The sequence below is a fragment of the Camelus bactrianus genome, chromosome 19 (genome assembly GCF_048773025.1).
Source record: "Camelus bactrianus isolate YW-2024 breed Bactrian camel chromosome 19, ASM4877302v1, whole genome shotgun sequence".
In the NCBI taxonomy this organism is placed as follows: domain Eukaryota; kingdom Metazoa; phylum Chordata; class Mammalia; order Artiodactyla; family Camelidae; genus Camelus; species Camelus bactrianus.
The window spans coordinates 32,616,299-32,627,078 of NC_133557.1; the positions used below are offsets into that span (position 1 = coordinate 32,616,299).

Sequence of the window (10,780 nt, forward strand, 5' to 3'; positions counted from 1 at the left end):
GGGGGTATAAGGACCATCCAGGTCATTGCAGCTCTGGGAGAAATCAGGGCAGGCTTCCTGGAGGAGATGGCCCCTGGCCTGGTGCCCAAGCTAGTGTGGCTGGATGGGTATCCTGGGGCCAGGAAGCCCCCAGCTGCAGGAGCGGCCACTGCCATGTACTCAGGGCCACTGACCTTTTCTGTGGGCACAGGTGTGGGCATGAGTCCTCACTGACTCCCCCATGTGCTCACACTGGGCTTGGCCATGCTAGGGGCCTACGAGGGAGTGAGAGAGGGAGTCCTGTCCAGGGCCTGTGCCAGGCAGCCTGGGGGTGAGCACCCAGGGCCAGGTTCCCACCCCTTACCCCAGCCTTCCAGGGGTGGGTTTGGAGATCCCTTGGTCCCCGGTGTCTGTGGATACCCTGGAGCTCAGGGTTGTACAAAAGCCCAGGGGAGGGGTCCATTTAATGGCAGGGGTCTCTTTCTTCCAGAAGGATGGAGAGTCCTGCCCCGCCTTTCCTTCTGCTTGCACCTGTTCCTTGCAGACCCCTGGGCCCCCGGGCCCCCAGGGACCTCCGGTGAGTTCACAGCGCCTGTCCCGGGGTGACCAGGGACTCCTGGCAACATCGGGCAGCTGATAGTGATGAGGGTGGCCCCTTCCCACGTCTCCTGGCCACCTTGTCCACCCTGGCCCACAGCTCCCCTCCTGGCTAACCCCCTCCTTCCCACTGGCCTCCCTCTCCCCAGCCGGGCCCTCTCTGCTGTTTGAGCCCACGTCTCCCCACTGGGAAGGCCCATCAGTCTGCAGCACCGCATCGGTCCTGGGCTGGCCAGGAGTCACAGCCACTCAGGCAGCCTCTGTTCTGGCGCTCTGGGCTGTGGGGCAGGTCCAGACCCTCTGACAACCCTGAGGCTTCCACTGGTGATTGACAGACCTCACCAGAGAGGGGCCAGGGCAGGAACCCAGACCTGCCCAAGCCGGAGCATGTGCCGTGACCAGCCACTGTGGGTAGTGGGGGGACCAGGAAACCCTCACCCCAAACCCCCTGCCTCTTCTCCACCTAAAGGTGGGGGCTGGAGTCCAGGGCATTGCTGGGGGGGCTGATGTGCACCCTGGTCTTGGGCGGGGGTTGCTGGGCTCAGCCCTGCTTGTGCACCTGCAGGGCCTCCCTGGGAGGAACGGAGCCCCAGGAGAGCAGGGCTTCCCAGGGCCCAGGGTAAGTTATGGGGGTCCTGGGGGGCTGGATGCAGGAGTGGGGCCCCACGCAGCCCAACCCCAGGTGGGATGTGGTGCCCCCTGCACGGCCCCACCCTGCGAATCATGTGTGGGCGGGCTGGCCGTGATGGGCATCCTCTGCCTTCGCCCGTTTCTCCGTCCAGCAGCTCCAGCCCCTTTGACAACTGCTGCCACTTTCTTGCTGGACATGCGTCCTCCACCCCCTGCTCTGCTGGGTTGCGTTCTTACTCATTTGTGGGGAGCTGTACGTTTCGTGGAAACATCTGTGCCCTGAGTTGTGGCTGGGTTTGCTGTGTTGCCCTCTGACCTGGTTCACCACGCGTGTCTCCGTGAAGACTTTAAAATCGCCTTCTTTGCTCAATGCGTGGTCTGTTTCTAAGGCTTTTGGCTTTTGCACCATATTATAAAAGGTCTCTCTTAGTCTGAGGGTGTGCACCTCCTTGTGGCTTCTCCTCTTGCTTCTAGAACCTTCAAACACAGCAATGTGGGTTCAGCTAAATTTATTGTGTTTAAGGTGCGGGGGACGACCCCACCCTCCAGCCTCCCCAGACCACCGCCCCGTCACCCGTCCCATTTGCTCACAGCCCCCCCTGCCGATTTCCAACGCAGTCTTCCACGCGGCGCGCTTTCCGCGGACCGCCGCGTCCGCACAGACGGGCCAGGTTCTGCCCGCCCGGCTGTTGTCAGCGTGGGAGGCGGTTCCTGGCGTCCGGCTCCGCCGTCATCTGCCCTAAGTCCTCGTTCTCTCTGTGTATTGTTTCGTGCCCCAGCTTCTTGTTCAATTATCTTACTTGCAATAGTTTTTTATTTTCAGATGGTTTTCTGGGAATTTCCTGGTTCAAATTTACATCACCTGCAAAACATTACTTCACTGTCTCCTTTCTGATTTTTACTACTCCCGTTCACTTTTCTGGTGTTGCTGACACTCCAGAGTCTTGTCAAAGAACCGTGGTCACAGTGGATGTGCTCACCGTGACTTCATGGAAGTGCTCTAGGGCTTGCAGGTGGAGCGTGGTACCGGGAGGCAGACACATTTTCCACGGTCAAGTCCCGATCTTACCTGGTTAGGAGATTCACAAACGCAAGAACGGATATTAGATAAGACTTCTCGCCTCCTCAGCTGCTGGGACGCGACCAAATCTCTTCTCTCCTGGAGCTGTTAGTCTGGTGACTGAGCTCAGGGCCTCCCGGGTGCTGAGCCACTCCTGCTCCAGCAGAAGCCAGCGCGGCCCTCGAGCGCCTCCCGCCACCGAGCGGGCTGCAGGCTTCCCGTGCTCACGCCTTGCGTAGGGCTTCCACAGGGACAGTCACCGCCGGGAAAGCCTGTCGTTGTCCTCGTAGGATCGGGTTCACCGATATGCTTAATTCACAGCAATTATTTGAAAGCACTTTTTTTCTAACCTGCAAATCAAGCAGTTTGTTTTTAGGTGGTGGTTATTAGGTTTATTTATTTATTTTTAATTTATTTTTTAATGGAGGCACTGGGATTGAACCCAGGACCTCGTGTATGTTAAGCACACACTCCACCACTGGGCTATACCCTCCCCCTCGAGCAGTTTAAATGGCGTTCGTGTTATCTGTCCCTTAGAAGTTTGGCAGAATGTTCCGGTGTCTATAAATACAGAGCAGGGTCGTACCAGGACCCCTCCCGGGGTGGCCAGCGAGGGTGAAGGCCCCTGGGTGGCCTCGGGCCGAGGGCTGGTAGGGCTTCAACTGGCAGGATCAAAGGAGGGGCTGCAGGAGGGGCCACGTGCCTTCTCAGCCCCAGCCCCACCCCCACCCCACCTCCAGGGAGATCCCGGGCCACCTGGACAGATGGGACCTGAGGGTCCTGGAGGTCAGCAGGGGTCACCAGGCACCCAGGGCCGAACCATCCAGGGACCCATGGTAGGTGTGGCCTACCCCCAGCCCCCTCCCCACTCTTCTCCTGTCCCCTTGCTGCCCAGTCCATCTTCCCCTCCAGGGTCCACCAGGGGTCAAAGGAGAAAAGGGGGACCATGGACTCCCCGGCTTGCAGGTAGTGGGTCAGACCAGGCTCAGGGCACGTGGGCCGTGTGCTCGGGACCCGGGTCTGGGGACAGGGCCTCCTCCTCTGCTTCTGACCTTGGCCCCAGCCTGGCTGGCCACCTCTGTTCTATTCCAGGGCCACCCCGGCCTCCAGGGCACCCCCGGGAAGGTTGGCATCCAGGGACCAAAGGTGGGAGAGGGTCTCGGGACGGAGGCTGTGGGGGTCTTCCTCCTCTGCCCCACACCCGACTCACTCCCTGTCCTGCCCCCGCAGTGGCCTGGCCAGGGGAAGGGAGCGCCGGCCCAGGCGGATTGGGGCCGGGTGGGGTCCCCGCCCGAGGGAGGGGCTGGCCCTGAGATGGGCTGGCCTCTTCTGTTCTCAGAACTAGGCACAAGTGTGTACCCCTCCCAGGTGTGGGTCGTGGGGGTCACCGTGGGAGGGGTGCGCAGGGTACGTGCCCCCACCCAGCCTGTCCCTTCCTTTGCCCTCAGGGAATGAGAGGCCTGGAGGGGACATCTGGCCTGCCTGGACCCCCTGGCCCTAGGGTAGGCACTGCCTCCTCTGTGAACCCGCCCGCCCCACCCACATCCCCCAGGGTTCTTTGGGGCTGAACGGAGCACAGCGACCCAGGGCGGCCTCTCTCTCTCGTGGGCTGGGGTCCTCCTGGGCTCTGCTGGGCATGGGAGTGTCCTGTGCACTGGGGCGGGCTGGCGCAGCCCCCGGTCACGCCTGCACCCCGCTTCCCCACGGCAGGAAGGTGCCTGGGCTCCCAGTTGGGCCTGGGCAGGGTGGGCAGGGTAGACAAGTGAGTCTGGCTGCAGGACGTGGCCTGGGCCCCCTTCTCCCTCCAGACACCCACCGGCAGCCTAGGGCCCCACCTGCTGGAGGGCTGTGGGCACTGCCCCCGTTCAGAAGCACCTTGCCTCCAAGGCCTGCGTCCCCGATATGCTGAGCGCAGTCCCTGGGAGCTGCTCTGAGCGGGGGCCCAGGACCAGCAGCCCAGACCCAGAAGAGAACCCTGGGCATTGGCCTCTGGGTACTGGGGGGCTGGGCTGCCCCTCCTGCCAGAGGCCGCCTGGGGCCTGGGGTAGAGCCGGCAGTCAGGACATTTCAGTTCAGAGTCAGCGCCAATGGGTGGGCGGGCGGGGGGAGCCCTGGGCACAGGGTGGGGAGTGCAGGGCCTGCTGGGTGGGTATGGGGCACAGCCTGGGGAGGCTGGGGACAAGCTAAGGGGTCTGCTCTGGGTCCAGGGCTGGGGGTACGTAGAGGGAGGGGGCAAGACTCGTGGGGGCTGCAGCCAAGCCCTACACCCATCTCTGCAGGGTCTCCCGGGCACGGCGGGGGCCAGGGGCAGCAGTGGGGAGCGAGGCCCCCCTGGGGCCGTGGGGCCCACGGTAAGTCTCCCGTCTACCCAGCCAGCCAGCCAGCTGGAAGTGGGGGACAAACGCATGCAGACTTGTCCCCACTGGCCCCTTGGGGACCTCCCATGGCCAGCACCATTGTAAAGCAGGACGGGCAGAAAGCTCAGAGCAGAGAGAGCCCAAGGCTGCCCCCTGCCAGGCCCAGGACAGACAAGGTCCGGGAGTGGAGCTTGGGCTCGGGGGGGGGGGGGGGGGGCCTCGGGGGCAGGCCTGGGCCTGCAGGCTGCGGGGAGGGGGCCTGCAGCAGGTGGAGGAAGGCGGGGCCCCGGGGGCAGGGAAGCCGGAACAGGCCTGGCTGGCTCCTTCTGGAAGCAGGAGAGGTGGGTCCTCTGCCCACTGGGGAGTCCCTGGATTAGTTCTGGCATGAGGACTTCACCCAGCCCAGACAGAGCTGGGCATGAGGTCTGGTAGGGGGCGGCAGTGGGGCCCAGGCATTTCTCCTTTTCTCCCACTCAGGGGCTGCCGGGGCCCAAGGGCGAGCGAGGAGAGAAGGTGAGTGTGGGGTGTCTGGGGCCCAGGCCCAGGGAGGTGTTGACCCCCATGGTGGCTGAGCCATCGCCATGTGGTCCGTCTTCCCTTGCAGGGTGAGCCACAGTCCCTGGCCACCATCTACCAGCTCGTGGGCCAAGCCTGCGAGTCTGCCATCCAGAGTGAGTGGCCCAGCCTCCTCATGGGGACCCCAGAGCCTCCCGTGCCCCCTACCCCTGCCAGCTCCCTCCTCCCTGGCACCTGGTCATGCGCATACCCAGCCTCACGAGGCCATTCTGGGCCATGTGCCAGAGAGTGAGGGAGGGTCTCCCCGCCTCCTGCTGACCACCTTCCCCCACCAGCACACGTGCTGAAGCTCCACACCCACATCCACGAGGGCCCCAGGCCTCCGGTGCTCGCATAGTGAGGCCCAGCTCCCTGAGGACAGAGGTGCTGGCCCCCTGGGGAGGGGTCTGCGGGGACTGGTGCTCTTCCCCCAGTCCAGGGGCTGGCTGCTCCGTGTGGCCCAAGGCAACCCCTGCACCAGGCCTCCTGCCCTCCCAGGCTCCAGGTGGGGAGACAGGCCCATGAGCCCACACGGAGCCGGAGCTGCCTGGCTTCCTGGGGTCCTCAAAGTGACCCCTTCTCCTGGGAAGCCTGGGCTAGGGACGCTTCCCCGCCCAGTCTGCCCCTGCCGTCCCTGCTCCGCCCCCCTCCTTGGCTGGGATGACCAGTGACCTTGTCCTGAGTCCGTCCGTCTGAGTGGGGCTGCGGTGCTGCTCACAGCTCGGAAGCTGAGGTGGATGGAGAGGCCGATTAGGGGAGACGGGCCTCGTGGCCTTGATGGGGGAGAAAGGAGACAGGTTGGGATGGGACTGTGGCCGGCCGGCCAGGAGGACAGCTCTACATGGAGGGCCGGGATGGGGTGAGGATGGGGGTGGGGGGCAGCAGGGGAGATTCGGGGGCCCCTCTTGCCCTGCCAGGGGCTGTGCCTCTGTGGGGAGAGGGTCCCCGTCCATCAGCGCCCACCAGCGTCCCGCAGATACTGCCTTTGCCAGAACCGCCCCCTCGCTGTGCCCAGGTGCTGTCGTGACGCCCACACAGCCCCCTCTCCTGCCCCCCACCTCCGAGACAATGACTGATGCCTGTTTGAGGCCAGAGACCCCTGTCCCCTAGCTTTCAGCCCCGACCCAAAGGCTGGCCCTAGGAGTTTCAGGACCCACCTTCCCCTGGGATCAGAACAGGGCCCCTGAGAGAGGAAACCTTGGCCACCTGCACCCGTGGGTCCTAGCACACCCCTCCTTCCCCTTGGCTGAGCCTGGAGCCGTTGGTCAGATGGGCTGGGAGTGAGCCTCTGGGACCCCCTGGAGGAATGGGTGAGCCCCGCCTGCAGGAGGAGTGAGGGGGGGTTGCTCAGTAAGGACAGATGGTGCCGGTTCGGACAAAGCAGCGGGGGTTGGGGCAGCAGTGGGGCGTGTGAGGCTCATGGGCCTAAAGGGAGCCCGGCAGGACTCCAGTTGGGCCCAAGAGGCCGAGCTGGCCCAGTGGGAACCCAGGGAGGCCCTGATTGGGGGTCAGCACAGTAGGGAGGGTGGAGCAGGTGTGCACCACAGCAGACACCTGGCCCAGGCTGGTGTGCGGACCTGGGCAGGAGGCACGAGGGGGCAGTGCCCTGAGGGGACATTTCACGTGGACACGCCTGGGTCTGGTCCACCATGCTGGGCAGGTGCGTCCTGACAATGTCAGCTGTCCACTGCCTCCCCCAGACCTGTCCACCCTTTTCTCCTGACAGGATGGACCCTGTGCTGTCCCAAGTGAGCCCGCACTTCCCCCTGGATCAGGGACACCAAGAGCGGCTGGAGAAACCTGGAGGGGAGGGAGAGGAGACCTTCGCTCTGTGCAGTTTCCAGATAAACCAGAATGCTTGTCACGGGCAGCGGCTGCGCATTCCTGGGCCCCACATCCATTCATCCCTGTCCCAGGCTCCCCGCCCTCGTTGCTCAGGAGCCGCTCTGTCCCGCACAGCCTCCCTGTTACCTTAGGGCTCACCCCCTTCCTGTGAGGCCCCGGGTCGTGCTGCCTGGTCCCTCCAGAGCTCCATCCCTGCTCAGGGGGCCTTGGCCTCTTTGCGTCACCTGGGTAGGGGTGGGCTTTGAGGATGTGCCAGACCCACCCTCAGAGGCTGACGTGACCATCCTGGGCGGCCCCTCCCCTAGCGTCATGGCATCCGGCTCTCCCCCCAGTGCTCAGGCTCACGGGGACCCCCGACCCCCTGGCCCGCCCTCCACCCGCCCACCAGCCCGGTGCCACAGTTGGTGCAGTGACCACTGCCCTTGGCCGGCCGGTCCCCCTGGGAGTCTCGCAAGCTCTGGGCCCTGGGGCGGCACCTGCTGTAGCCAATCCAACGTCGAGTAGTTTTCTAAACACTAGAATTTGGGGCGGGGGCGCCTTCAAACACAGTGGCCAACGAAGGCCCTGAGGTGACTGGTGCAGAGAAGGAACAGAGCGGGGGACCATGGGACGTTCTGGGCAGGGCCTGGCTGGGCCTGACCAGGGAATGGCAGGAGGACGGAGGAAGCCGAGCACAGGCTGGGGACAGGGGCAGCCCGCTGGAGCTTGGGGTGGGCCTGTGATGGGGGGGTCTGGGTTTTGTCCTCAGAGCGACTGGAAGCCCCTGCCTGGGTTCTGAGCAGGGGCTGTTGTGTCCTGGCATCTGTTGAAACAGCCTGTAGAACAGACCACAGGATGCCAGGGAGTGGGACCTCGTCTAGCGTCCACTGAGAGGGAGGTGGCTGGACTGGGGAGACGACGGCTTGGAAGGGGCAGGCGGGGCCAAGCCCTGGCAAGGTGAGGGGACGGCAGGTCCAGGTGCCCTCGATCAGCCAGGCAGTGCAGGGGAAGAGCCGTGTGTGCTGGCGAGTGTGGGGTTCACGTGGCAGACATGTGGGGGCCACCCTCTCAGAGGTGAGTGGATGCTGCGGGGCTGGTGCCCCTGGGAGGGAAACAGGCTGGCGTCATACCAGGACTGAGCCCCGTGCATCTCCAAGGCCAAGCGGGGCCGCTGGGGGTGGCAGCAGGAGGGCATGGACCCTTCTGAGACCCTCTGTCCAGATGCTCCAGCGAGGGGCCGATGAGACAGCGCAGGAGCTGGGAAGTGTCTGGTACAGGCGGCAGGTGACACCTGTCCCAAGAGCCGCCGTTGTGGGAAGGGAGACAGGCAGGAGCGGGCACTGGCTCCCAACGCCCCGCCCAGCAACCCGGCCTGGGGGCTCGGGGGGTTGGAGAGAGACCCCCCCGGGCCCTGGCCCTTTACAGTCTGACCTGCGTCCTGAGCTGCCTGCACAGCCGTCCACAGGAAGCCCTTACAGGACAGTAAACGTCCCTCCCGAATTTCTCCTCACATGCACACACACGCGTGCATCTCCCTGTGTGTGCACACACGGCCCCACACATCCACACGCACAGCACATCCTGGTGTTGGGAGATGAGTCAACAAGGGGAAAATGAGACAGACGCCCGGCACAACAGGACGCAAGAGAGGGAGGAGGGTGCAGGCTCCTTTGGTCCATTAACTTAAAAATCACAGTATCCTCACGGAGGAAGGATGGAGGGTGAGAACACGAAGCCGAAATGGACAGGTGGGAGGAGACACGGCGGGAAAACAGGAGCGGGTCAAGGAGGCAGGCTCAGTGCTCACGGGCTCAGCCTCCGCCAGGCTGTCGGATAAGGTAGGAGAAGCCCCCGGAGGCTCGGGGAAGGCTAAACATAGAAACGGAAGCCTTGCCTTCGAACAAGGGGCTCCGAGCAGACAGAAACAGTCGACAGAGGGGTCAGAATGTTGAAATGAGAGCTTTTCCAAGGTCAGAGACTTAGAGAAAGATTTAACATCTCCGACTGAAGGGCTCAGAGGGCCAGGTGGGACCGGTTTTTAAAACGAACCCTTAGAGTCACTGATGCGAAACGAGCAAAGTCAATGGGGAGATTCTTTAAAACCTTGTCCACAGAAGAACAAGACCCTCGACATCAGAGGATGGGAGGACATGACCCCAGTGTTGAGGGGAAGAGCTCAAATTTTACACCCGGCAGAACTGCTTCTGAAACAGACGCGGTGGGAATGGGATCTGAGGCCCCAGAAGTCTGAGAAGGCCGGGCACACGGCACCCAGGATCCTCTTAGAAAGGAGGGGGTGTTTTCTGCAGAAAGGGGGAATGATGCTCAGTTCTCTGCAGGGCCGGGGCGGGGGGCGGAGGCAGTGACGGGGGGCCCAGGCCAGAGCCTCTACTGGGGTTCCTGAGGAAAGGCAGGGCTGAGTTGGGGGCAGCCCGGGACTGGCTAGTGGGGGGGTCATTCCAGGAGGCCTTGGGGTGCAGGAGCTGCTCCTCGCTGCCTGGCACCTGGCCCTGGGTGATCAGGACAGGAAATGAGGGCTTGGCATGAGAGTAAGGGAGTCTGGAAGGCCCCCCAGAGGTCGAGGCACCACAAGGAGCAGAAATGAAACATGGTCAACACAGAGAAACAGGAAGGCCCACTGAGACCTGCGTGCAGTGGCTCGGGTCAGAGTGACCGGACAGAGGCCAGCACAGGCAACAGACGGACGTGGTTTAGTTTATTCAGGACAGAACGCGGCGTGGCAGCCAAGGGCGACAGACGGCATCTACAGATGGAGACAAGGTCACGGTGGGTCTGCACCACACCGCGCCCAGGATCGGCAGGGCCACAGGGCTTCCATTCACACCAGGGTCAGAGCCGGGCGGCGCCCACCTCTGGGGGGACATCGGAGCACGGGCTGGCAGGGCTGCTGGCTCTGGGGGGCGGGGACCCAGGGGTCAAACTTAGTGAAACTCACTGGTCTGAGGGCCTGACACCAGGCATTCTGTCATCAGTGAATTTTACCTCAATCAGAAGACCCCTGGAAGCAAATATCCCAAAACAGTGCTCGTGGTTAATGTGGTGAGAATATCAGTGCTCTGTGCGCTGGGGGGTTTTCTGACTTGTTTCTGACTCTTAAAAAAAGAAAAATGAAAACAAGAAAGGGGAAGTTCTGGGCTCCCAGTCTCTCCGGATCCAGAAGAGTATCTGAGCTGGGCCCCCCAGGCCCCCCTACAGCTGCCCCACGTCTGAGCTGGCCCCCCCAGTCCCCCTCACAGCTGCCCCACATCTGAGCTGGCCCCCCCAGTCCCCCTCACAGCTGCCCCACGTCTGAGCTGGGCCCCCCAGGCCCCCCCACAGCTGCCCCACATCTGAGCTGGCCCCCCCAGTCCCCCTCACAGCTGCCCCACATCTGAGCTGGGCCCCCCAGGCCACCCCACAGCTGTCCCACGTCTGAGCTGGGCCCCCCAGGCCCCCCACAGCTGCCCCACATCTGAGCTGGGCCCCCCCCAGGCCCCCACAGCTGCCCCACAGCTGGCACTGGACCTGCTTACGTAAGCAGGATTGAGGTGCTTACATCTGGAATCTGCGTCCCAGCTGAGTCCTCGGGGGCCCAGTGTCCCGCTACCGCCCAGTCGCTGGGTCCTGGTGAACTGCCCTCCTGGGCTGTCCCCAGCATCCTGTGATTGGGGCCCCAGATGGCCCCCAGGAGGCAGGTGCTGATCACAGCTCAACAGATGGGGCCAGTCCAGCCGTCACAGTCTATGGGGTGAGGACTGCAGCCCCCTAGCCCGTCTCC

General features: G+C 63.6%; 1 protein-coding gene across 5 annotated transcripts in view; it reads left to right on the top strand.

Annotated features, from left to right (window-relative positions):
* Positions 1 to 7,043, top strand: part of COL20A1 (collagen type XX alpha 1 chain) — a 28,514-nt gene extending 21,471 nt beyond the window's left edge. For 3 of the 5 annotated variants that reach the window (XM_074347635.1, XM_074347637.1, XM_074347638.1), the window contains 10 exons: positions 470 to 556; positions 1,142 to 1,195; positions 3,007 to 3,102; positions 3,179 to 3,232; positions 3,359 to 3,412; positions 3,715 to 3,768; positions 4,546 to 4,617; positions 5,101 to 5,136; positions 5,228 to 5,294; positions 6,905 to 7,043. In XM_074347635.1, the coding sequence (XP_074203736.1) occupies positions 470 to 556; positions 1,142 to 1,195; positions 3,007 to 3,102; positions 3,179 to 3,232; positions 3,359 to 3,412; positions 3,715 to 3,768; positions 4,546 to 4,617; positions 5,101 to 5,136; positions 5,228 to 5,294; positions 6,905 to 6,930 (600 nt within the window). In that variant the 3' untranslated portion in view covers positions 6,931 to 7,043. Of the gene's footprint in view, positions 1 to 469; positions 557 to 1,141; positions 1,196 to 1,358; positions 3,103 to 3,178; positions 3,233 to 3,358; positions 3,413 to 3,714; positions 3,769 to 4,545; positions 4,618 to 5,100; positions 5,137 to 5,227; positions 5,295 to 6,904 lie in introns of those variants that run through there. The other 2 variants (XM_074347636.1, XM_074347640.1) reach the window with 2 other exon arrangements.
* The last annotated feature ends 3,737 nt before the right edge of the window (positions 7,044 to 10,780 follow it).